The sequence below is a fragment of the Pimephales promelas genome, chromosome 16 (assembly GCF_988280905.1).
Source record: "Pimephales promelas chromosome 16, fPimPro1.hap1.1, whole genome shotgun sequence".
Taxonomy (NCBI): Eukaryota; Metazoa; Chordata; class Actinopteri; order Cypriniformes; family Leuciscidae; genus Pimephales; species Pimephales promelas.
In genome coordinates this window covers 22135656-22163275 of record NC_142784.1, presented here as the reverse complement: position 1 = coordinate 22163275, position 27620 = coordinate 22135656, and the positions used below count along the sequence as shown (strand labels likewise).

The 27620-nt window shown below is 36.7% G+C and overlaps 1 protein-coding gene across 1 annotated transcript; it reads left to right on the top strand.

The window, feature by feature from the left end:
• The first annotated feature begins 273 nt into the window (after positions 1–273).
• Positions 274–26730, top strand: gosr1 (golgi SNAP receptor complex member 1). Its single transcript, XM_039670886.2, has 9 exons — positions 274–349; positions 1117–1228; positions 1337–1427; positions 1583–1690; positions 2368–2459; positions 4370–4444; positions 20858–20887; positions 23748–23830; positions 24988–26730. The coding sequence occupies exons 1-9, from the start codon at positions 319–321 to the stop codon at positions 25110–25112; spliced, it is 747 nt and encodes a 248-aa protein (XP_039526820.1). The 5' UTR covers positions 274–318; the 3' UTR covers positions 25113–26730.
• The last annotated feature ends 890 nt before the right edge of the window (positions 26731–27620 follow it).

The following is a 27620-nucleotide window of genomic DNA, read 5'->3' as shown; positions in this document are numbered from 1 at the left end:
AGAATAGACGACATATGAATAAGTAGGATTAAGAATGAAAAACAAACAAACAAAAAACAATATACATCTAGATGTAGTAAGCAGAATATGATGATATGTTTTATACATTATAAGAGAAACGGGATATATTTAAACTTGTTTAAATCGCTTGTATTTTGGACTATATTTTCAAAAGATAAACGGGAACTCGTGCGATTCTCCTGCAAAGCGCGTGGTGGTGCTGTGACGAGGGAGCGCAGCGTAGAGAGTGTGTTGAAATGCTCTTGTTCTAGTCCCCGCCCCTGCCAACACCACCGCGGATGACGTTCAACAACAAAGATGGCAGGAGGAAACAGCAACTATTGGGAAGGTGAGGTGGCAAAGCGTTACAAATGCCCCTTGACCAAAAGCTTTATTGGGCTTTGTGACAGTTCACGCGAATTTATAGTTCTAAAGAGTCTTTGGTAACGTTTTCATTGAAACGCAGCCAGGTTACCACACTATCTATCGCCGTTAGCATTAGCTCGCTAGAACGCAGAAACGTCAGTGCTCATTATTAGCCTGAAAACCTGAGGAATACAGCGAGACTTCTTTCATTCCTCGAGTTTATAGAGTCTTTCTGTACTTAATGTAGCAGGAACTTGTGTAATCTGTTAAAAGTTACAGAACTGTTTGTATATAAAACTGAAACAAGCTTTTACACTAAAACTAAATAAACTAATAGGCTGTGTTTCAAAAATCGAGTAAGCTTTCTTCCTAGACAGCACTGTTGGACTTCATATTCTCCGTTTGAATGTTTGCCTGTGATACCTAAAACACATTTAGCAGTCAGACACTGTAGACAGTTAACAAACAATAAATGTAAAAAAAGGACTAGGTAGACTGATGGGAACGTTTTGTCATCTGTAAATATAAGTAACTACCAAATTACTTTCTCAGTGAAATGTTGTGTGCAATTCTATTGCATTTTCTAGTATTATTTTGTCATCTAGTGTAAACGTAAGCTATGTAATGCAAGTGCATACTAATTGATGTGTGTTGTCATTTTATAGTCTTATATTTTATGAATATGAATGTATATTATCACTGACATCATTCACTGAATGTCATAATCTTTACATTTTTGCACATTGACAGACCTGCGGAAGCAGGCGAGGCAGCTGGAGAATGAACTGGACCTGAAGCTAGTGTCTTTCAGCAAGCTGTGCACTAGTTACAGCAGCTCTCGGGACGGTCGTAGAGGAGACAGGTGTGATGTTGCTTTAGTAGCTCATTCAAAGAATTTTGATATTTTCTAGATATCATTATTATGAGGATGGTGGTGGTAATAAAATGGTTCTCTTCTCTCTGTTTCCAGTAATTCGGATACAACGCCTTTGCTCTGTAACTCCACTCAGGACAGAATGTTTGAGACCATGTCAGTAGAGATTGAGCAGCTACTTGCGAAAGTAAGAACTATGTAATTCCACGTGCTAGTGTTAGGTGCTATACACATTGCAATTTACAGTCTCCCTTATTGATCCTCATGTACATTAAACTGCTGATTGACGACAAGATTTTTTTGGTTGATACTAATATATATATTTCTTTCCCTCATTTAAAGCTGACAGGTGTGAATGACAAGATGGCTGAGTATACGAGCACACCGGGAGTAACGTCTCTGAACGCTGCTCTAATGCACACTCTCCAGAGGCACAGAGACATTCTACAGGTAGGTTTCGTAATAATCTCAGCTATTTATCAGTGGCATTGATTGTTCACAAAGAGCTGTCTGCCCAACTATTATTATAGACTACCAATTAAAAGTTTGGGGTCAGTAAGTGTTTTTTTTTTTTTTTTAAATGCATTAAATCGATCAAAAGTGGCAGTACATATGTTTAATGTTACAAAAGATTTTCATTTCAAATAAACGCTGTTCTTTTGAACTTTCTATTCATCACAGAATCCTGAAAAAAGTATCCACAAAAATATTTAGCAGCACAACTGATTTCAACGTTGATAATATTAAGAAATGTTTCTTAAGCACCAAATATTTAGAGTGATTTCTGAAGGATGATGTGACACTGAAGACTAGAGTAAAGATGCTGAAAATTCAGTTTTTCGTCAAAAGAATAAATTGTATAAAATATGTTAAACCTGTCATTTTAAGTTGTAATAATTTTTCACAATATCACTGTTATTACTGAATTGCCCTGATGAGCAATGAGCACAAGAGACTTTAAAAAACATTTTAAAAAAAGCTTACTGACCCTAAGCTTTTGAATGGTTGTGGATTTTTTATGATGTCTGTATTCTCAAGATAAAAGAGCAGTTCCTGTATATTTAACATCAATATAGCTGATCCAGTTTGTTATTTATAACCTCTTCAACTCTGTTTTAATTCTCTAGGACTACACACATGAATTTCATAAAACCAAATCAAACTTCATGGCAATCAGGGAGAGAGAGGATCTTTTGGGATCTGTGAGAAAAGACATTGAGTGAGTTTTCTTTGAAATTACATTATACAGCCAAAAAGGTTTTGAAGACCAACCCCATCTAATGTGTAATTAATCTGTATTATCAAACCTTATGTATGAAATTAAATCTGACTGATCTTCATAGTTCCCTCCCCCATGAAATCTACAGATTTTTTTCTCATTTTCTGTTGTGATTTTGGAGGAAAACTTTTATAAGATTGTAAATAGAAATCCACTGAATGATTTTTAAAATGTTCAACTGATATGGGAATATTACACTTTTATTTAAGTAGACAATGCAAGCTTTCTGTAGGGTTCTACATGCACAGATATGATGTGGTTCTGGTTGTAACCATGAGATCATGACTGCAGGGCTGGATAATGACTTATTGACCTGGGTCCGTATTCACAAAGAATTTTATCTTACCACTAGGAGTACTCCTAAATCACACTGAAATATTTTAACGGTCTTGTTGCTAGCTTACATTACCTTAAGCACACTATTGCTCACTATTTTGCTTATCATGCAGGCACAATCCGTGTTAAGAATTTTGTTATTTTGTCTGTATACGCACACAGAGTAGTAGAAAGTGGTCTTGTACATCATAAGTTGTAATATATGCATTTACCCCCAGAGGGTGATAATGCACTTTTTGAAATGCACTGCTGGATTTGCCAGTCGATGTAGAGCAGTGTTTGCGTCCTCGTTCCCAGTTGCTTTCTGTGGTGAGGACTGTGAAGGTTTCAGCTGTGCTACTGAAGCCTTACTCCTTTAGTTTGTCCCATGCGTGGCTGTGCATGTTGTGCTCCTCCTGGTTCTGAACTCCCCATCGATCAGCAGCACAGCCGCTGTAGAAATGTCAGCTGGCATAAATGATGAAGTCCCCTGTGTGATTTAGTGCACTGCTCTTAAAAGCTTTGTTGGAATGATTAAGTTGGCTGTCAGCACCCTGTCACTTTGATTGGTGTGGACTGGCAGTTGATTTGACCAGCGGGCAGGTGTAATCCCATAGAAACTAGATAAATATCCTTTCTACATCAGTCTGTTTACAATAGGTCCAATGAAAAGCCCACCAGAAGGTGGAGTTTAGTTCTTGTGAGGTCGTCTTTGAGGCTGCCATTTCCTACAACCCTTCCCCACCCTCATAAACTCTTGCATCTGAGATGGAGATTTGTTTTAATTTGTGCTATCAGGCCATTGTGTGTCTTTTAAAATAGCCTAGCTGGTGTTGCACAAGCAGAGGGGGTGTTTTTAGCCTTTATTTTCTTTGGTGAACTCTTGGGAAAGGGCTGTTCTTCCCAGCACAGTGTTCATTCATTATTAACACTAAATACTTTCTGTGAGAGAGCGCTTGTGCATGGCACAGGATGAAGAAAAACCCTCAATATTAACCCAACCCCCACATCATCAGAAGTGTCAGGCTTTCTATTAGATAACAGCATGACATCATGAGTTTTGCGTAGACATACATGCCACTTTCAAGTCAAGTGGCGTGTTATCTATACGCATTTTGAGCTATCCTTGGCTTGTATATGTATATGCCGTCAAACGTCCGAGTGATTCCGTGTGTATGTACACGCCATTAAATGTCAGAGCGAAACGAATCAAAATGTAGATCTACATCTGGGGAGCGATATTTATTTTTTTTCTAGGATGGTAGGGGAAGACTCATAAATGGTATTAACCCCAGTGACGGGTAGGTTTAGGGACGGGGTTGGGGTAGGTCATATATTTACATATACAGTGATGTAATGTTAAGTCATTGGCATTCATAAACACGCTGAAAAGCGATTATGCGTGTTGATAGCACGCCAAAAATGGAAATACGAATTGGCGTGTCATACATACGCCATTTCATGAGATCAGTCTGAAGATTGTGAAATTGCATGTTTCTGGTTGATTGCTAATTAACGTTCTTTTCTCTTGTCAGGACATATAAGAGTGGCTCGGGGGTGAATAACAGGCGGACGGAGCTCTTCTTGAAAGAACACGAGCACCTGAGAAAGTAAGAGCCTTCTTCCTCTATTGCCTACTTGAAGTACTCTGAATTTCACTAAATGGTTGCACTGTTTTTTGTGAAGAAAAAATTGATGATTACATTTGGCCATTTTTCTTGAATGAGATAGTTGCTGTGATTTTATTTATTTTTCTGATAAGAAGTTTTGATGATACGCATGGTACTAGGCCTGCATGATTTGGGTGCAAAAATTTAGAAATTGATATTTAAAATTCGTGTTTTTGTTTGTGCTTATTGTGTGATTTATATATCAATATAATTATATAATAATAATAATAATACAATTTAATTATTCAAATTTAAAAGATAAACAAGAAATATTTCTGCTGTAAATAGAATATTTTATAAATCATATAATATTAACAACTGATAATTTTATTTTCTAATACGTTTATAAAATTACAGCACTAATATTTATGGCTGGCTGTTTTTATTTTCAAACGTTAAACCATCAAGCTTTTTAGCAGAAAACTGCAAGGACCCCTTAAATCTTCTCTTTTCGGGTTAAATGTGGAGCCTTTCACACTGAACATGATTAAATGACGCAAAAGTATGACGCAATTTTGCTCTTGAATTGAAACAATAGATCCTTATGGAGATATTCACACTGATCAATCGCAGCACGACAAAGCAAAAAAAAGTTTTTTGTTTGGTTTCTTTTGTTTTTTTTTTCCTCTATGCCGAGCCATCCAATTAGATTTGAGCTTACCTGAGCCACTGCTGTTGCACAAAAGTGAGAGTGGTGGTGCTGTTTTGTAAACACTGAAGAAAAGTATTCTGGAAGAGAGATCAGATCGAGTTCTTGTAGTCATTGGTGTCTGAGAACAGATTTATTTGTATGTTCTTTATACATATTATCATTTGTATTCATTTTCCACTTAATTATGCCATCTGAAGAACTTAAAACAGTGTACACAGCACTGTTTTCTTCCATGCTTGTCTGTTATGAGTCAGAGAGCTCATTCGCTCTAGAGCTGTCAATCATATTATGTGTTCATAACTCCTGCCTGAGTTTAGCATGGTTCCGCACATAAACAACTGAGAGAAACATTTCTACAGATGAAACATTAAGCCAAATAAATATGATTACGACGACAATCTATTGGCCCTTTCCATTACCAGTACAGCTGGACCCGACTCAGCTCGCTTTTTGCTCCGTTTTCCATTGCAGACAGAACCGCCACAAATATTACCCGGTCGTCATAGTGACGCCTTTCGTTCCTTGTTGCCCCATCAAGCTCTCGCTGGATACTCTTTTCGGCAACCAAACAAAGGAAAGTCTGCACCTCCTTGTTTGACCACAGCGTATTCTTCCGAGTTGCCTAATGATAGTAGTAAGTTTAGTAACCATCTCTGGCCAAACTATTTAAAAATGGCGGGGTTATTCTGGATACTCCATCTGCCGTGTGCAATGATGACGCAGTGAATGGTGACAATTCTCTCTGACCAATCAGCAGTCGGCATTGTTTTCACGTCACATTTTAGTATCGTCTCAGCTCACTCAGAACCTCGTCATTGGTGAAAAAAGTCCCAGAAAGCAGGTACAGGTTCAACTTTTACACTGTGGAAAACCAAACAACGGTGAGCCGAGTCGAGCTGGTAATGTGTAGTGGAAAAGCGCCAAAAGATAGTGGTGCAATTCTAGTCCTTCCAGAGATTGTCAATGGTTGAAGAAAGGAATTATACTTCAGAGGAGCCCATATTAAGTGAAGTGACTGACCCGGAAAGCCAGGGAGAGAATAAGAAACTCGAAGCGTAGCACTTCATCACCTTCTGTGTCACAGCCTCTTTGCCTGATGATATGAAGGAAGGTTACCTTTTAATAGGCACACTTTCATTCTCACGCTCTCAGTAACTCAGCTAAGCCGGTTGTCTCTCTTGCACCGTTCTGTGTCAAATTGATTACTTAAATTTGTAGAGTCATCATAAGCGACTGCCCTGACTGCTCATGTAGACATGGGGTAATTTAGTATAACAAAGGATGGGTGTAAAATTTGCACTGGTTTTAAAACATTAAAATTAATCAATGGGCTGCGGTAAAAAATTTGACAGAGCATTTGCTCTGGGTCATTCGTTTCATAGCAAAGCTTCAGTGCATCAGTTTGCTAGAGATAAGTAAAAGAGACCAGTGACAGGGACGAATATTACACCCATGCTTAAGGACTCATGTGGATTGGTTATTGCCTTAGGAAAGCTTGAATAAACTAGCTCAAATGGAAGCTTTCTGGGTTCAACTTATGGGATTAAACACACTTTTTTATAAAGGACTATTCCCAATTTAATTTTCTTTTAAAGTAAATACAAAATCTTTCTGGACAAGGTGTGATTTGAACAGTTGAATATTGCTTGAGTCATGACAAAAATAAAAGTGTTATGAACGTAAAAGTCCCTTTAATTTTCTCAAAAGAGAAATACGACCGAGCTCTGAGGTTATTGATCTGACGCTTTTTTAAAAAAGATATTTCAATGATAAATTCCTTGTAAAGCACAACACCCCATAATTGTACAGAGAAAGATGCAATCACAAAATCCTTGCAAACAAAAGGTCGAAACTCGAAAGCTGTTCAGCGACCGCCCACTACCATGAAGCTTTGTGAATGATGGGTGATCGACTCAATTACACTCTCAAACGTCACTAAAAAAGGTGCATCACAGTTTCCACAAAAAATGTTTAGGAGCATGGCTATTTTCAACATTGGAAATAAGAAATGTTTCTTGATCAGCAAATCATCATATTAGAATGATTTCTGAAGAATCCTTTGACATTGAAGACTGGAGGAATGATGCTGAAAATTTAGCTTTGCCAACAAAGGAATTAATTATATTTTGAAGTATTTAAAATTGTAATTATACAATTTAACTTTTTTTTATGAAACCTTGGCAAACATTAGAGACTCAATAAAAAATAAAAAATCGTAACTTTTGAACAGTAGTTAATTAAAGGTGCTGTATGCAACGTTTAGCGACCTCTAGCGGTGATGTTTCAGAATGCAACAAGAGCGCTTGTGCTCGTGCTCAATCTCAAGAGCGAGCAATCATTCACTACCAGCCACACGGAGACTTTCAACCCAACGCGAAATTATCACACATGCTGGAAACTAATGTAAACTCCCACTGCAGGTACAATAATAGCCTACTTTTATCAGCTTGACGTTGAAGTAATGCTCTGTGCTCGTACCATGATCATAATGTTACAATAAACTGCATTTTGCCAAAATGTGATGTTATATAGCATAAGCCATTTCTCTAACTATTCGTGTATCTTTCACAATCAGCAATGTCAACATCGGTGAATGTATAATATTATAATGAAAACGGTTAGTGAACTAAACTGAACAGTTTCAGTGTATCAGTAAGATCGTAGGAAGTAACAATACTGTACTGAACGTGTCTGGAAATGTGTATAAACAATATGGTAGTGGGATGACGACATTAGTCAGTACGTTAGATCTAGTAAATAAAATAAGTTACATACTAATGTTATCCTGGAACATTATTTTGTATTCATGTAATGTTGTAGTTTACCTTGCTATTTAACTTGAGTTTACTATGTTGATCCGCGTTTTCGTCCAGAGTCGATCAGATTCACGTTTTGCCTGACGAGCTTGAGCAGATAAAACTTTTTTTGTTTTTTATATTTATGTGGAGTTTGTGTTGGAGTCTGTGTTGTGCTGGAAGCAGGACATTTTGGGGGGTTATCAGACTCCATGTCGTCAGCTGAAGGGCCGTTGTTCGCATGATAGACTGTAGGATAGAGAGGCTCGGGACTCGGGAGCGCGCATGCACGTCACTTCTGATGGATTTCGCAGGAAATCCGACCCAGAGACCTCGCATATAAATAAGAATATTGGCCTTCAGAGATAATGGCAAAACCCGAAAAGTGGATCATTGCAATGTGTGATTACAACCCCTTCAAACACAGGCAATAAAAAAAGGATTCATTTTATAAAAATAGTTACATATAGAACCTTTAAGTAGTAATATTCAGTGAATATTATGTAGAATTATATAGAATATTTATATTTTACATGTAATAGAAATGTAAAATATATTGATTTTATACAATTATTGTTCATTCACCAGTGAATATAAAATTGTATTTTTAAAGTGATAACATTATTATAAACCTTAATGGGATTGTAGGTTTTCCATCATGAAATGTTTACAGATTTGTGCACCTTTTTTTCTGATTTTCATATACTTTTTCTTTTTTTACTTCTCAATAAAAATCTGTATTGCTGTAAATACTATTTATTGAAGTATTTTGGTAAAATCTGGTATAGGAAAGAAAGCATGTTTCTGGAACCAAAGCAGCTAAAAAAGTGGGCGGTGACTGTTTACTGTTGTGCAGAGTGGTAATTGGCAGAGTTGAGACTGTAAGCTGGCTGAATGCTGAGTGTGTTTGTGTGCCTCCTCTCCCTGCAGTTTTGGCCACTTGCCCTTTTTGTTTCTCAGCATCAGTGTGCCCTTCCTTCTCTCAGCTCAGTGCCTCACACCAGAGTCTTCTGGGGGCAAACACAGGGCATAGAGACTTAATTTTGCCTTCTAGCATCTGGACTGCTTTGTTTTCCCTTTCTTTTTATTTTATAGGACTTCTGTTGACAATGTTTAACATTTATCAGAGTATCAGACCATTAGTATTGTACATCCATCAGCTGTAAAATAACAAAGAACTGCGTATATGACTTTGGCCGTGGTTGTCTCCTCATCTTCCTTTGACATGCCTCTCGGCTCACAGAGAGGAAGTCATCTCTAGTGTTATTGCCTGAGCCCATTCCAGTGTAAAGACCATAATAAAGACATTAACAGCTATGACAGTCTGACTTATAGATTACATTGAGCACTCAGAGAAAACAGGGCGGGTGACTGGAAATGCATTCCAGACAATTACTCAGTCAAGTAAGGAAAGAAGGAAAATAAGGGGGGTAAATGAGCAATAAAGGAATGATAATAGGAACTTTTTATTGGAACTGAGTCTGTTCTACAGAGCTTTTTTGCATTCATTTGTTTTTCATTTTGCATTTTTTCACTCCTTTATGGGACTTCATAAAATCATTTAGTACCCTGTGTCATAATGTCAATCTGCTGATTTGAAGTAGGCCTGGAGATAAAAAAAAAAATAGAACCTTATGACCTGAAGATGAAAGATAGTTCTTACTAGTGTTATCAAAAATATCTATATTTCAATACTGAAATATCTGAAACGGTTCCAAAACTCTTTTTCTGCAGTATCGATACACTAATAACAGCTGCGCATTCTCGCTCTCTCTTCTCTCCCACGGTGAAACACACACCCTCCCTTCACTCACTCACTCGTCTCATTCGCGCCGGTTGAATAGTGTTGGTGCTGGACTGAATTTTGCGAAGTTGCATTTTGGTTTTGTTCTGAAATTCCAGATGGCCCAGAATGGTTGGAGAGAGCATCGATGCATCGATTTAAAAAAAAATAAAAATAAAATGTTTATGTAAGTCTTCAAATGTAGTTTTATCTTCATGCAAAAATAAGCTTTTGTATTAAGTTATGTTGAAACACTAAATGTAATGGTAGAAAATGAAAACAGTGGAATTAAAAGGGGAGATCTACCCAAGTGTTAAGAAGTCGTTTGTTACACATTTTTTGTGTAAATTAACTTTTTAACATTGGCTAAGTCACATTACTTTTTATTGATCTTTGGTGCATTTCCCGAACAATGACACAACTCTGTGCTTACAGTAACTACTGTAGTATTATGCATTGTTGAAGAAATCAACTAGCTAGTCCAAACTGTATTGTCGCAAATTTTTTTGCGACCATTGTTGGCTAACTGCTGTCGGGAAACGCACTTTAGAGCTGTTGGAACTGGAGATTTAAATCAAAGTCTATATAGTATTCTTTTGTTTTTCAAATAAAACCAAATCATTCAGACATATGAAGTCAAAGTATTTTGAATGAGGCCCATTTGTATTTAGGACACCGATGTCTACTCTGTATATAGAGTACTGTATATAGAGATTCATGGATGAAATTAAACCAAATTTCCTCCTCAAATTTTCTGACGATGAGGCATACTACCATATCAAGTCCTATGTAGTCACCTTAATTGGAACCAGTATTAATGAAAACTGCTCAAACTCATGTATTTGTACAGTCTTTTTATTGAATAGAGAAAACATCCAGGTCAGTTTAATAAAGAATGGCAAATCTAATGCAATGATTGGATTGTTTTTAAATTACTGGCAGATTGGGAAGAATAAAACAAACTCTGCTAACTAGCCACTCTGGAGGATATTGAATAACTTGTCATAACAGCTTTTTACTATAGTTGAAGGAATTTGCCCACATATGAATTTTCATGTGTCTGACAAAATGTCGGAAAACAACAAGGCTTCTCAGCTCAGCAGTTTGATTGGCTGTTCGGCTGTCATTCATTCATCTGTAAGGTTGTAAGGTCAATTAATATAAGGTTTTATCAAAAGAGACATTTTTATCAAATTAAAATACACCTCAAACAAATCAAACAAGAATACACCTACAGGAGGCATGTCCGTACTTTTATTCTACTACGGTGTGTATGGCGAGAACACTGCCTGAAATGCATCTGATGATGAAGAGCAAGCAGCTCTGATCCATTAGAATTTTACTGGAAATGTCTGAATGTATTAGTGCTGTTTATGTCCAAAACAAACTTAAAGTAATTACACAGGTCAGCTCCTCTTTCACAGCTGGCTTGAAAATACACAATCTTGGATCAACTTGGACAGGCTTCAATAAAGTCTATCTTAACAGTCATCTTTTTATTTCATAAAGAAAGGAGATTGGTATGTGTACCAGTATTTGTTCTATACAGCATGTACATTTATGCAATTAGTATGCATTAGAACATCTTACAGATGTTAAAAAATAAATTTTATGTATATATATATATATATATATATATATATATATATATATATATATTTTTTTTTTACTTAATAGAAATGAAATATGTGCACCTATGCGTATTGGTATTTCCATAGCTGTAACTTTTAAAGTTTTTCATGTCACTCTTGCATAGGACTAAATCTGAAGCTCTGTGCACATTTATTTCTTGGGAACATAGGGCAATCAGGGAGGCTTGATTTTCACTCACAGCTCTTTTGTGTGTGTGAGTGTGTGTGTGTGTGTGTGTGGAGACAGAAGGACACTGCAGTCATGTCTGTGTGAGTTTTGGCCCATCTCCACTCATATCAGATGCAGCCAGCAGGTTAACGAGTCTTTGAAAGTCATATATAGAATTTAATTTGCATTTGGCTTTGCTAACTTTTTACATGAAGTGATATTTTTATTTTATATTATTAATCACTAATAATGTTATTAAATAAATGTCTATTTGAAAGTAATATACAATATTTAATACTATTAAAACAGTACATACTGTTAGAACAAGTAATACTGTTAAAATATGTGTTACAGGGCTGTGTATATATATGTATATGTGTGTGTGTGTGTGTGTGTGTGTGTATATATATATATATATATATATATATATATATATATATATATATATATATATTTATATAATCAATGTTGTGTTGTTCAACATGATGAAAAGTTAGAATATGATCTGTATGTTATTCTCTAATGTTAATCTAGCTTAGTCTCAAACAGCCAACACAACCGTCACAACAACATTGTCAATATAACTAACATATTTTACCTTTAAATATTAATGCGGCACGCCTATAGCTGCTGAGTGTGAGTTGATAAGCGAAACAATCTGGAGTTTGAGCATGCAGTGCCACAGATGCACAATTTTGTTGAGCACAAGATCTCTTTTTTACATACATTGCATACATTTACATACATCTCAATAGCGAGGAACATATTAAAACGTTAACTGCTCTTGATTGCTGATTTTTCACTCAAATCACTCAAAATGTCCTAATCAACGAGTATCATTGTGAAACATTTGAGTCGGCATGTCTTGAAGTGAACAAACAGTTGAAAAAGAAAACGCTTTTTAACAGTATATTGAACACGTGCGGCTCTTGAAGTGACAGCAGTACAATAAATCCGCTGTTGTCTTTGTCCTTTGTCTAATTACTAAAGACTGAGAAAATCACCCACTGCATTTAACTGAATCTTGAACTTTTGTCAATTTAATAAAGATTAATCTATATTTAATTTCTATTTATACAGTGAAGACAATGCAGTGTTGTTTTACATTCGATTACTTCTCTTAATTTTTTTTGAAGGCTACCTGAGAGTAGTCATGTTTCACTGTTTTTACAAAAAATTTGACCATTGCCCCAACCTGGCAACTAGAAAAGTCATTCGAATTGAGCCCAGCAGGAGCAGCTCTAAATATCAGCAAGTAGAAAGTATCAGTATTGGACTGGAATTATTGTATTGGTTCTGGAAAAAGTGGGATTGGTGTGTCCTTAGTACATGTTGTAGATATCACTCAGAATGTGTAATTACACTGAAACAAGGACACCTTAAACTGAAGTGTAATCTAAAATACTTATCATAATATTCCTCTCTATCTTTGTTTTGGCTTTTGTGCAAGCATTTACCCTCCTGTATGGTCCATTGGTTGCTGATCCGTTCTCTGCTGACTTAAGATTTTTAAATACAATTACACTATCCCTTTGAATCCCTTGATTCCATTTTTAAAGCTGTTATCATATTGTATGAAATTGTTATTGTACTTGAGGTGGACACTTGGGATCCGAGCATTGTAGGGTTTCCAAGATGTCCATTTATTTATTGCATTGGAAATGCATTTGAGTTGTGCATGTACAGCTATAGTTTATTAGCTCACCTAGAGAAGACTCTTTCTCTCTCACTCTCTCAATATGATGGCTCTTCCACCAAAAACAATAAAACCGATACAAATACAAATGATAAAAGTAGTTTAGCAAAGAGCAAATGACCGTGATTCTTAACACTCATTGTGGTGTGAATTGATGCTGAGAACAAAGCACAGCAATAAATGAGTACTAACTTGTGCCTAAAGCATTTGTAGTTCCATTATTGAGCACTAGTGTTGCACGGTGCACCGATACTTCAAAAGTATCGTGATTCTCGGAAATTAAAAACCTCACGATTCCTAATTTTTTTTTGTACCGATACTTTTATGAATGACCGTGTTCCAGATTTCTAAGAGACGTATTTCATGTTGATGTGTGCACAACGCACGCTTCTAGTGTCTCCCCATGGACGTCTGTTTTTTTCTCTCCTCACACATGCAGCAAAGAGATGCTGCTGTCATGAGACAAACACTACAGTGAGATGTCTGCATGCGCGAGCACAAGTGATACTGTGGCCGCAGGTCAGTAGTGGAATGGCAATCCGGAGAGTCGGGACTTTTCCCGGTGGGCTGGTAGTGTTTCGAGGCCGCGAGGGCCGGTCTGATAATTACACATTACAAGTTCTTACCAACACAATCCGGTGGCCTAGTGTGCGGCGCAACGGCGATAGATTGAAGCGCATGTCCGAGTGAAGACTGCGCGAGCCGCAAAAGACACTGTATCCATGCAGCTGATAGCAGTGAAAAAGAGCGCTAGGCTTGATTTAAAAAAAACAATAGATTTTTGCACTAGATCTCTTATTTTAAATAGCCAACTAAATGAATGCTCTGCTATTTAGTTACTGGAGATGTTTTATTTATTTTTGTATTAAGTGTACAATGTTCCTCCCAACTTTCATAGATAACATTAATAATTTGCAAGCTGCTAAAATAAAGCGTAAAAACCTGCTGAAATGTTCTATAGGCTATATGATTATAATCAGGTCATGTGCATGTTTGTCAGTGGTTTATTTATATTAGGTTATTACAGCATTTAAAGAGCACAGATCTATGCAAACGAGGTGGATGCGAAACGCCTTATATGCAATACTTTTCCTTTTCAGGAAAAGTATCGAAAAAGTATCAAAATTCTCAAAAGTATCAAGTCTCAGTATTCGCAATTATTGACTTGGTATCAGTATCGAAACAATAACTTTGGTATCATGACAACACTATTGAGCACACAGTGTATAGTCATGCTGAAATCATTTGATAGGTACAACCGAACTAGACATGCTAACACAAATTGTTTAGCAAAAATGTTACTGATTGATCTCTCTTTTAGCTCATTATCATATTAACGCATTATCTATCAAAGTAACTTCTCGACCTCTATTTCCATGAGTGAAGGATCCAGCAGATGGAGCTCCCCAGCTTGGGGCTCAGACGTCTTTCTCACTCTCCTCTTGTCATCTCTAGAGCTGGGGTATAAATCTTTCCTTGCATAGGTTGGCCAATAACAATGAGGCAGTTTTTCTGATGAGCCAGCAAGATTACCCTCTCTGCTAGTTTCAGGGAAAAAGAGAGAGGTTGGCTTCTTGACTGATTACTAGGACACATTTAAGTATAGTTCCCAATTTTAAATCCATGTCCAGTGCCTAGCTCCAGGTTTTAACAGTATGACTTTAGAGGGCAGGACTTCCCACCTCTTTCCATGCCATCAAATGGATTCAATGGCAGCAGCTGTCAGCTTCAAGTAGTGGGATATGGGGTATACCTACTGGAGCAGGAGTTCATCACCCTACCGTCTGCCCTGTAATCACAAGCTGTGCATTTAATTGGTAGTACACTACCAGTCAAAAGCTAGGACACTCTAGAATTTTTCTTCTCATGATCTTCAAAAGCCTTTTGATCTCTGCTTCTTAAATGCTTGAAATTCATTTTGTAGAGCGATATAGATTTGATATACTCTGTAAGTATAGTAAAAACAATAGTGTTGTGAAAGGGGATTCAAATTTAAAATAACTTTTTCTTTATTTTAGTATTTAAAAATGGAACTTATTCCTGTGAGGGAAAAAGCTGTATTTTACTCTAGTCTTCAGTGTCACGTGATTCTTCAGGAATCATTCTAGTATGCTGATTTGGTGCTCAAAATCATTTCTTATGATTATCAATGTTAAAAACATTTTTTCTGCGTGATATTTTTGTAAAAGCCATGATATATTTTTTCAGGATTCTTTAATGAATAGAAAGTTCAAAAGAACAACATTTATTATTATTATTATAATTATATACACGCGATGTACATGAATTAAGTGTACTTGCTGAATAAAAGTAGTAATTTCTTTAACATTTTTTGACCCCAAACATTTAAACTCTAGTCAGTTCTTTAAAAAAAAATATATATATATATATATATATATATATAATTTTATATTTTACAATTGATGAATAAAAATAAATTGATTTTGATTAACAGTTTTTGGTTCCTGTAATTCACATTTTCATTCATTTTATTTTTTTAGTTTTTATTAATTTATTGTTATGCTAAATTGTACAAACTAGAGACAGATATAGAACAGAAGGAAATGTGAGTGATGTGTGCCATTTAAAAACTGCAAAACTATCCAAAAGAAAACATGATGGTGTTTTTCATGTCCACAGCACAGTGCATTTATGTGGCAAAATTTTTGGAGTGGTTCGAGATTAAAAAGAAAAAAATCTGATCAATATTAATGATTCCTTGCTACTAATAAAGAATGAGTCACTGTGTCCAAACGTTTGACTGGTGTTGTAGCTGGAACAGGGTGCATTACAAGATTGTTTCAGTGTATGGGTGCCAGATGCAGATTAATGAGAACCAAAATTATTGTTCTCTGCTATTAAAAGTTTAAAGTTTAGCAGAAAACATTGAGGCTGAAAGTGACAATAGACTGGGAGAGGAAAAAGGGCATTGAATGATTTTAAATTAGCTTTATGCCAATGAATCTAGTAATGACTGCAACAGATTTAGGCCCTGTGGTATTAAGATGTAGCCTGGATGACAGTCGGACTTTGCCCCGCCTACAACATTTGAGGTTGGCAAGTTCGGTCTGGACTTGATCAGTTGTGGAGCAATTATGCTCGAACCAGAGCTGTTCGGACCAATCATATTGTCAGGGTGGGCTTTATACGATGATGGACAGCTGATTAAAATTAACGTAATCATCCATGTCACCAAAGAGGTCTTTGAGATGTGTTGAATTAGTTTACATCAAAGGTGGCTGCTGTTGGAGAACAGGAACGGAGAACCGCGATCAAGGCATTTGTCGATCAGCAAGATGAATTTGCCGTCCTTCCTACAGGATTCAACATACGTCACTTACTCCATTGCTCTGATTAGTTGTAGGTATATCCAATTGAGTGCAGAGGCATTTTCTTTCCTGGTTCGGTTGAAATACGCCCCATAATCACAGCCCAATAGAGCAGTATCAGACTTGCATTCTGACTAGAATCCGAGTATGACGACACTAGGCTAATTAAAACGTGTTTTGATTGATCACAATTGGATGAAGTTAAATATATGGGTCTCTCTACATGTTTTTCCGTCGTCTCCGTACACGTACATATGCAAATTGCACAAGCTTATCTTTGTCCATTAGATCCAAAGATCTGAAAAAGCCCATACATTTACCTTCCGATAGACCCTCCCCTCTAAGAAATGAGGACAGAAGTGGTTGGAATTGAACAAGAGATGGGTTAAAACACCAGGTGTAAATGAGTGTCTCCCTCGTCTACTTGTGATCCGATCGACCAAGACGCATCTTTATGCCAGGTGTTAAACAGGGCCTTTGGGATAGTTTTTTCTACCAGTGGAGCTTTTCTGTCTCATACATTGCACCAGACCCTGACATCTTTCCTATCTGCTTCTGAGACAATAAAGAACTACTGTAAATCCTTCAGCTTGAGCTTGTCCCGGCCTATAAAAACACAGTGAGAATTGGACCTTGAGACCCCTCCCCAAGATGCAGCAATGCACATTTTATAGCACAAGCCCGTCGACAGAAGGTTAAAACCAGCACAGTCATCCCATGAACTCTGTCAGCTATCCACGGCTCCATACATGCGTGCTGGCATGAGTGTTTTTTGATAGACATCTTCTAACCTCTGTATATAAATGAGTAAAAAGCATATTTTAGAGTTGGAGATTAATAACATGCATTCAGTCTATCAGGGAATCAGTTTGAACTTAAATGGATAGTTCATGGGTTTGGAACAACTTGAGTGTAAATGAAGACAGAATTTACATTTTTTAACATATATTTTACAACTATTTTTTTAATAAATGTGTTGAATTCCTTGTCTATTTATTTATATTTTAATTCTTTTTGAATAGTGATGACACAATGGATCATAAATCAATTTTTAACCCATTAATTCAAGAAAATTACAGTTTACGAAAAGTCCTTATTAACTCTAACAACATTTTTGCTTTATAGACAAGTTTAAATATAGACTTTTTTCACTTTCACATATATGCTAGACAAGGCAGCCTCATGAATTTTGTGTTGACATGTTAATGGCCAAAATAAAAAGCTTTTACAATTATTGTGATATGCAAATATTCTGTAATTTTTATATTTGATGTTTTTCCTTATTTGTTAATATTATTTGTTATATTATTTCCTTATTGGTTCATTTTTTATCATGAATTGTAGGTCCTAACTGTAGTTGGTGTTAAAGCTTAGGCTGTGTTATTTATGCACATTTCCTAATTTACTAATTTAAATACATCAATATGATGCCTGAACCCATTAAGCAGCTCAGAAAAATGGCTTGCCCTGAAAGACCTTGTGTCAGTTCACAAGTGGTGTGCTGCATGTGTTTGCATATATTAATGTTGAATAGATTAAAAGATTAATTTACAGTTGCTTTTAATTTTAGGTTAAATGTCTGCATTGTTCCAGGACAATTTGCTTATCGATTCCCAGTTTCGATTTCAAAAATATTTATTCTGTTTTTTGCAAAACACAGAATCAGCAGCCCTTTTAGAACACTTACACAACCCAATTTCGCCGGTTTTAACAAAAATAGCCTAACTAATATAAATTTCAAACATTATTAACCCCTAGAGGTCAGCTCATGCGCCACCGTGTTTTGCTGTTTTTTTCTTTTCACATAGCAGAAAAATAGACTTAAAGTACTCCGAAAAATAGACTTAAAGTCATGCAGACTTAAAAAATATGTAAAAATAAAGTGTTAATAAAGACGCCCAACATTCAACCCGAAAATAGTCATATAACCATTGCAATAACTCCGAAGCTATTCAGTTAAGGTAAAAAAAACTGATTAGTGCTGCTTTAAATAAAATATACATTAATCCTTATTAAAGTTACAAAAGTTATTCCATCACGATCAGTGAGTGATTTTATTTTTATTTTGTTGTTTGATTAACATTGACACAGGCGGCAGCAGGTTTATTGGGCTGATGTCACTGATGTCACTAGGCCTAATGCACAAATCCAATACACACTTTAAAGAGGAAAAACTGCCATATAGATATTTTTAATATCTCATAATTTGGCAGCATGTATATTAGGCTGCTGTCACTTTACTTTTATCGAAAACAAGTTCAAGATGGCTTTATGTGTGTGATTTTTGGGGGTGAGGCTGTGAGCACAAAATCTGCGGGAATGAGTAAAATTATGCATAATACGTGCAATACCTTGGAAGCGATGGAAACTAAACAATCGAATTAGAAGAACTAGGTTGACCTAGCCTGGGTTTCCCCATGCTGCCTTGTCACAGGGTGATTTTATTGTTTTGTTTAACTTTTGAATGGTAGTAGTGTAGCATAGCATACATCTTCTAAACTTTCAGCTTTTAGACAATTGGAATTTCATGTGCATAATAAAATACTTCCCAAAGTCCAGATGCGTGTGCCAGCAAACCAGGTCTAGATGTGCTTTGCTGAAAGCTTTACAGAACTAAATTGTTTCACTGTAATTTTCAGACTGGCAGCCATGTGTGATACTAGCTAATGTAATTGAACTAATAGCCCTGCTGTTGAGTTCAGAATAGATGAGGCTGAATGGGGAGAGAAGACAACATTTGCTAGAAATTTTTGTTGAGAATTTCAGACTCTGCATTGTCCTTTCACTAACTTTAAACTTCAGTTTCAACTGATTTATTTCTTGTAAATATAATTTTCTTTTTTAGGCAACCAAGTGGATATATGTCTTAAAGAAGATTAATGAGTCTTAAGGAGGCCTTATTAATTATTTATCAGGATGAAATGCAAATCATGAATAAAGGAACCTGGTTGGTCAAATCCCACAGGATGCTTAAGATTTGCCCTGCTAATTGCAATCTAAACTCTGCAAAATCAGCATCATTAGCACCCACTGGGACAATTCATACTGATTAGTCTTGCCGGGAACTCACATACTTTATCTTTGCCGATGCAGGTTTGGCATTTTGTTCAAAGGCAAATTCATAAGCTCTTAAGTCGACAGCCGTTTGCCAGAATGGAGCTTCTCACATCAGTTTTGCTGCGCCTTTCCTTTCTTCAAAGCATTTGACAAGATTCCAAGATACATGTTCACGTGTCTGTGAAGACAGAGCTCTGTTTTCCAGTAGTGGGACTAAACAGCATATGGGCCATTAGACCCTATGCTCCTAGCTGCTGTTTGTTTATGCCAGACTTCTCAAACCATACAGAGAGAGAGAGAGAGAGAGAGAGAGAGAGAGAGAGAAAGTTCACAGGCTTCAAAGCAAGAATTTGCAATCTCATTTTTGCTCGTGTAATCAAAATTGGAGCTCTCTGTCACACCGAAAACCATTTGTCTGGGAATAGAGGACTTTCTTTCCCCTGAGGTCTCACTGGCCCTCAGACTTTGTCATCTAAATTGACGGAGGATGTGATTTTGAGCAAGCATAGAATTTCATTCCCGCCCTGCAGGCCTGTAGCTCCTTTTCTGGGAGAAAAATGGCTGTGGTGGGGGTATGAGACATTCCAGTATAGATACTACTAGTAATGCAAGATTGAAGAATCGTTCCTGAAAGATAATTTCATTCACACACACGACATACTTGTCTTTTCCGAGCACGAGCAGTAACTGCATTGACAATGTATAAATCTGTTTCACCATTTGGAATCACTATCTTGAATGGGATTTTATTTGCTTATTTTGGTGCTATGGTGTGAATTTCTAATGCAGAATTGTAGCTTGTGTGGTATGTGCTGTATGTATTACATGAAAAAAAGTATGTGGTGATTTATTAACTGGTTTAGTTATTTTAACTATGCCCATAATAACAAATTCGTAAAATTCTACACATGGCCATGGTTTCGAAAATAAATGTTCAAAGACATATGGATGTGGCCTTTAAGGTCCTCATATTTTTAGCCTTGTAGCGTTTGTATGTAGACAATTGACAATACTGATTGTAGTTGTTTTTATTGTAATGCTTGTTAAATCCTTTATGGTCATATTTGCTAAAGAAAATTCTTCTGGTGTTCATGTGAAGTACTGATCAGCATTCACTGCATGTTTGCCATTGATTGATTCTTTCACCCTGACTCTCGAAGATGAACGAGGGCTCCAGTAATTCACCTAATCATCATTGTCTAAATGTCTTTTTTTCCCTCTTTCTTTTTGTCTCCTTGCAGCTCAGATCGACTTATTGATGACACGATAAGGTAAGTCTAACTTTATAAAAAACAATTCAGACACTTCAGTTTCCATTTTTATTTGTTTTACTAAAATATGTGGTCTCTTCTGAAAGAATAGCCTGCCAAGGGTCATTAACTCGAGGAAGATCTCATTCGATGAAGGGATACAAACTATTGACCCATTTGCTTTAGCAGTTGATACCACTATGTCAGAACTGAAAGGGGATCAGAACAGACTCTTTTATTTTAGTTAGTCTCTCAGGCAACATTTCTCATTTTTTTCATTTAGGTTTAGATTTTCATGTACTATTTCTATTTTATTTTGTTTCAGCTTTATTTCAGTTATCAAAACCATTTTAATAGTTTTCAAGACATAACTCTCACGTGTTTTTGGCAAGTATTTGCTGAGTTAAAGATCATTGTATGTCGCGTTTCAGAATGAACTTCAAATTGAGAGAAGGGAGAACGCGCATCATGTTTGTTTTCATTATTTTACAAAAAACACAACATTTTGTTTTTATTATTACTGTACTCGAATAAAAGTAGACATTTAACAGTTTTGAATGATGTATAACACTTGCCTGCATCACAAAAATAGACAGAGTTATTTGAGTCTGTGATCGGCGTGATGGCGACCCCAGCGGGTTAAATAAAAACAACTCTGGGCTAAAACAACACTGGACCCCATTGACTTCCATTTGGACAAAAAAAAATATATATTTTGTTGTGACGATTCTGTCATCAATTACCCACTCTCATATTGTTCCAAACCTATATGACTGGCTTTCTTCTGCAGGACACAAAAAATATATATATTTATTTATATAAATAAATATATATTTTTGTATATATATATATATATTTTTTTTTTTTTGTGTGTGTCCTGCAGAAGAAAGCCAGTCATATAGGTTTGGAACAATATGAGAGTGGGTAATTGATGACAGAATTGTTTTTAGGTTTACTATCCTTTTAAGGGAAACTAACTGAAGGGAAATTCTCCCAACTGTGCTTTGTTCTTGAGGTGCGTTAGTTGTGAACACTGTGCTGCTCACTGCAGATCTGTGCTGGACATGAGAGTAGCCTACACTTTGACTGCGCATTTTTGGAAACCCCACAGCTGGCAGCCGTCAGTAGTGCTTAATTAAGTCGGCTCTTGGTCCATGCAGCTCTTTTTATCCCGACCCCTGTCTTGTTCAAGCAAAAAATTATGCTATATCAGCTGCTTGTAATCATTATCTTCCCTATGTAGCACCCACAGCCTGAAGCCACCAAGATGAGAGCTCATTGTTTAATGTTTCATCATTGCTCTGATCTCTGAAGTGTGTGGGCACTCGTGTTTCTCTTTTAATGATTTAAAACAAGACAGAATTAAACTATCCCAATATATGATTGTATGAGATACACCCTTGCATGTAACCCATTTAAACAAATGCACAATTTAGAATACACACACGCACATACAGATATGAAGATTAGGAGATGGGTTAAGCTCATGTGTTCATCATCTCATGGTGTGCAGATACTCAGGAATGTAGGTTGAGAACAGAACTGAAAGATGGTAAAGGGCCTGTCTAGGTGTCACTGCAAAACTCTGTCAATAACAAAATAACTGCTTGTTCGTGACTGAGGGCACGTGGGAATACAAAACACCAGAGACCTTGTGGCCTTCGGGGTCTTGTTAAATGTACCCAATGACAAATACAAATACATTCTAGATGACACCTGTTTTATGTCGGTATGATAGATGAGATCTCTTGTTCATTATGATCAAGGTGTAGGGTCTGCTTGAGCGCTTGTGGTGGACTATATCTTATGGTTTTTGTTCTGCAGAGTAGAGCAGACAGGAGTTTAATGGATGGCAGACTTTAGTTTGCACTCACAAATCTGCTGAGCTGGAGGCGGAGTTATCTGTATTGTCACATATAGCAATGTAATCTTCCCCACTAGGAACAAGAAAGTAAGACTCATCTGAAGGAAACAAAGTAGTGGCACTGGAACTGCCCAAGAGTCTTATTATAGCATGCAACAGTGAATAGTTGAATGAGAATTAGATGAGTGGTTCTCAAACTTCTTGACTTCAAGCCCAATATTTCAGTAAATAGGCAGCTGTGCCCAAATTTTAGACACAGCTGACTGGGGAAAGTGTTATACTTGTCTCTATATTTGTATTAGAAATGGAAATTAAGATGATTCCACACTTTTTCCCTCTACTTTAACTGGAAAAAGACATGACATTCATTTAAAAAAAAGTAATCTTTTGGAATAACACAAATGTGAATAAATGATGGCAGAATTTTTAGATGAACTATGCCTTAAAGCTAGGACAAATGATGGCTGTTGCAGGAAAACCTCTGATCTTTCCAGAATATGAGGTGTTCACTTTTTGCAGTGTCAAGGGAAATGGATATGTACGTAATGGTTGGTCACTTTTCTGCATACTTTTGGTTTCTAGCTCTGTGTGGCTAATGTCTCTGGAGCTTTAGATTAATGCAGCTCCTGCCATCCTGTCTGAAATTAAACCTAATGAAAGAGATGTTTGCTGTCTTTTAGGGACTTTCTCCTGTGTCTGCAGTCCTAACAGCTGCGGCCGCCCTTGACTCACTGATCAAGTGAAGTCACCTTTATTTATGTAGCGCTTTTTACAATATAGATGATCAAAGCAGCTTTACAGTGATAACAGGAAAATAATGCAACAAAGTTTGTTTTGGCTGTACAGCAGCTCTTGAAGAAAATAGTCGTCCAGCGACAAGTTCATTGTTGACTCATTTCCATTGTAAAAATCATTAGTTATTAATTTGATCAGAGCCATTTTTGACCACTTACATTACGTATGTGCTGTGATGAGCTAATAAAACTCACTCTTTTTAATTTTTATTTTTGTCCACAGCATTGCCATGGCAACCAAGGAGAACATGACCTCCCAGAGAGGGTGGTTGAAGTCTATACAGAGCCGTGTCAACACCCTGGCCAGTATCCTTGATTTCAAAAAACAGTGCTTGTGTGCATGTATGCATTTGGGTTGCATGATTTATCCACCAAAAAAAACAAAAACAAATATATATATATATATATATATATGGATGTGTGCGTGCATGTATTAGAGATGCACAACAATGTATCAGATAATCGTTATCTGCTGATAAAAGCACTATCAGCCACTGTTATTTTCATGATCGGCTAAATATTTAAAACCAGTCAATGATCAGGGCCCATTATATCCAGTCAATCAAAAGGGGGTGGAAAAATGTGTCAGACTGCAACTTGTAGTGTGTGAAGATGATGTATTTTGTGTTGAATTTAGAGCATGTGATAAGAAAAAAGTCTCAGCTTTTAAATTTTGTCCATTTTATCATGAAATTCAAACAATGATTTGCGTTTTCACTCTTTTAAATATGACGTGACGGATGGCTGTAGTGCTTCGGAGCGGTGTGGAGTGCAAGTCTTTTCTTACACTTTAATAATTATAGCATGAAAAAAACATCCATGGACATTAAAAGATGCATTAAAAAATATAGTACAACTTACCAAAATGTATCACATTTTTTTTAATCTCTTAATCAGTGTTTCAATCGCAGAAAGACGTCAATAATGCAATGTCATTAATGTTGCATTTATCTCAGGAAAGTTTATACAATGTTCCTGGTTAGTTTGCCATAAAAAACACTAGAGATTAGCTTATTTACTAAATTACATATGTTTTAATAAATTTGTCATGAAGTGTTTATGAAAACATTTTTTTTTTTTCACAAGCCAGCTTTTTGTGTGTTGATTTTAGTAGTTTGATTTTGGTTAGTGTTTTATTTCAGACAAAATAGGACATAATTTTAATATTGACCTTTTATTTTTTAATTATCGTCTTAATGGTATCGCTAATCAGAATTGCGTTATCTATTCATCCTTAGTATGAGGGACCTATACTGTTGGTTTCATATAAATGTGTAGATTTCTACAAAATTTAATTTGAAGAGCTCACCTCTGCCTATATAGGACACATTTATATAGGACAAGCCCATATGTTATCTTACAAAAATTTGAAAAATTGCAACTTAAAAATACTTGCTGTCAGTTTTTTTTAAGAAAGGCAATCTACTGTATCCCTGCATTTTCTTAACCTACCCCTACTTTAGATCGTTTCCCTGCAATCAATAACCTAATACAGCGGATCAACTTGAGGAAGAGGCGGGACTCATTAATTCTGGGTGGAGTCATTGGCATCTGCACCATCCTTCTGCTGCTTTATGCATTTCACTGACAAATAGGGGAGCTAACCGACTACTTTTAGGGGGGTGTTCTGCAAAGAGGTGGCAAAGCCTTGAGGAAAGGCTCAATGAGAGGTGGACTATTGGGGCCCACAAAGCTGAAGCCCGCATGGCCTAGTCTGGAAACAAGATTGATTGTGGCCAACATGGACATTATTTGTAATTAGCATCAGAAGGGTTTTAGCTCTAAGAGCCTTTTTTTTGTTTCTGTACTACAAACAATGCGCTGTTCAGATGTGAACTGGGTCTGGAGGCCAAATTACTAACAGGAATTGATTTCAAAGAGCATATAATAGCACATTGGCTTTGAGAAAAGAGCAATTCTGTGAAGCATCAACATGGAGTTGTGGTGTTCCTGTATATTATTAATCGGAAGAGGGTTTTAATTTGATGATCCTTTTAGTAAGAGGGTTTCTCATCATGCTGTGTACTTTGTGAATTAATAAATTATTCATATACAGAATATTAAAAATGTGTGTGAAACATTAGAGGTCCGTACTCTAAAGCTTCTATTTTTTAGATATTTCTAAACTCTCTAACCAATGACGTATTGCTCTGCACGGAGTGTTGGAAAATAAGAGCCCAACAATAAAATGGTTCCATTGCAGCTCATGTGATGTCTAACCATTCTCTTTCAAGGTGCTAATTCTTTACGACTTTACTGGTGTGTTTCAAAGTTTAGATCAGGTTCCAGTTAGGAATACCTGGATAAACCAACAAGCCTGCAATGGAACTGGAGCGTGAGAGACAGAATCAGACCAGAACTTTAATGTGATGAATATACAAGCTATAAAGCATCGATCCCTGGAAAAAAAAATAGCACTGTGATTGCATGTAGAGGTAAGACCAGCACACTATGCAGCTTGGTTGTAGAAAAAAAGTATTGTGAGCCTTATTACACACCTGTTTCTCTTTCCCTCTGATGTTGGCAAATGATGTCCCATCTATAAGTGAGCTTTTTCTGCTAAGCATCTCTTCTGTGCTGATCATTTGTTGATGTGTCTGCCACATTTGGAGCAGTCAGACTGGCTATAGTTCTTGTTAGACCGATTGAATCCGTTTGCCTGAGGTTTTTCCATAGGCGCATAGAGAGAGTGCTTATACAAACTCAATACAATCACTCAAAGGAGACATTGGCTGCCCAAAACAATAAACTAATATGAGCTCTTTGAAACTAAGAAATCTTTCCTCCTTTTTCCTATATTCTCTGTGGGTCCATTATCAAAAGGTCTCTTACTGTTCCAGTCCATACATTGACCAAGTATCCTGAAATGCAGTACAAATGTTGAGGGACTGAGGGTCTTTTACAGATGAAATGGGCCTCGTAGATCAAAGGATGATCACAAAACATCACAGTATGGGATTCTCACCATATTTTCTGATAGTTTCTTTGTATTTTAGAGAAAGATATTTTAAAGTCACAAATGAGGTACGTTGTTGTGTTCTCTGCCTAAATGTGTCTGTAGTAGAGGTACTGCAGCAGTCGTTTGGAAGGTTGGCCACCCACAGGACTCCACAGGAAGCTGTCATCACCCTCCAAACCTCCTCTGCTGACTAAAACATGTTCTCTTTACACCAGTCCAGAGAATAAATGAATAAATCTTTGTCATCTCCACATTGTTTTATTTTGCTATACATGTTGCCTTATTTTGTTCTTTCCTAGTGATCTTATAATCATGGGACTTCTGATCTGAGGTGAGACGGAGACATGACACACGCTACCCACTCAACTATTCATGATTTTTGAGGTATGGCAGCACTTGAATATTTTAGTCTTGGCTCTTTTAAGATTAAAGTAGACTGTTCTCTGAACTTAAGCTATAAAATGAAGCCCTCTCTGCTTGATTTTTTTTAATCAATATCTGCAGCCGTGTAGTAATTCATGAGTTGAGTGTGAATAGGAAGAGGGGGGTCATATAATACTTGGTTTCCTGGGCTGCTTTCCAAGAAGTTACAGATGCTGAGTAGTCAGTGTGAGTCTGAAACTGGAGACTTGCAGAGATCTCAATCTTGCTCTGTCACCATCGTGCCCTTGAGCGAGACACGTAACCTAAAGTTACTCCTGAGTGACTGTAGTGAAAATCAGCTTACATCAGGGGTGTCTAATCCTGCTCTTGGAGGGCCAATGTCTTGCAGAGTTTAGTCCAACCTGCCCAAACACACTTGCCTGGAAGTATCTTGGGTGTGTCTCAATCAGCTCTCTATAGTATATCCGAACGTGTAAGCAGGAAAAAAGAGTATGGATTCCGATTTTCTCAGATCGGATTCAGGCCTCACTCATATGTGGTAACAAATCGGATATGAATCGGATATGTGCATTTGCGTGTGCCATGTAAACAGACAAATCGGAAATTTCCCAGTAGATGCGAGTCGTACGTCATTATAAAAGTGATGTCAACTCAAAGACACCACCTACTGAGATCACATGACTTATAGGTGCGATGGAGGACGGAGATGCACAGTTGAGCATTGCGAAGGTTTGTTTGGGGCGAAGAGACGGT

Excerpts from the sequence above, each read along its gene's own strand:
- gosr1 (XM_039670886.2), top strand. The coding sequence starts at position 319 with ATGGCAGGAGGAAACAGCAACTATTGGGAAG. Across the intron at positions 1,428-1,582 it reads TTGAGCAGCTACTTGCGAAA|CTGACAGGTGTGAATGACAA; the intron begins GTAAGAACTATG and ends CCTCATTTAAAG. Across the intron at positions 1,691-2,367 it reads GGCACAGAGACATTCTACAG|GACTACACACATGAATTTCA; the intron begins GTAGGTTTCGTA and ends TTAATTCTCTAG.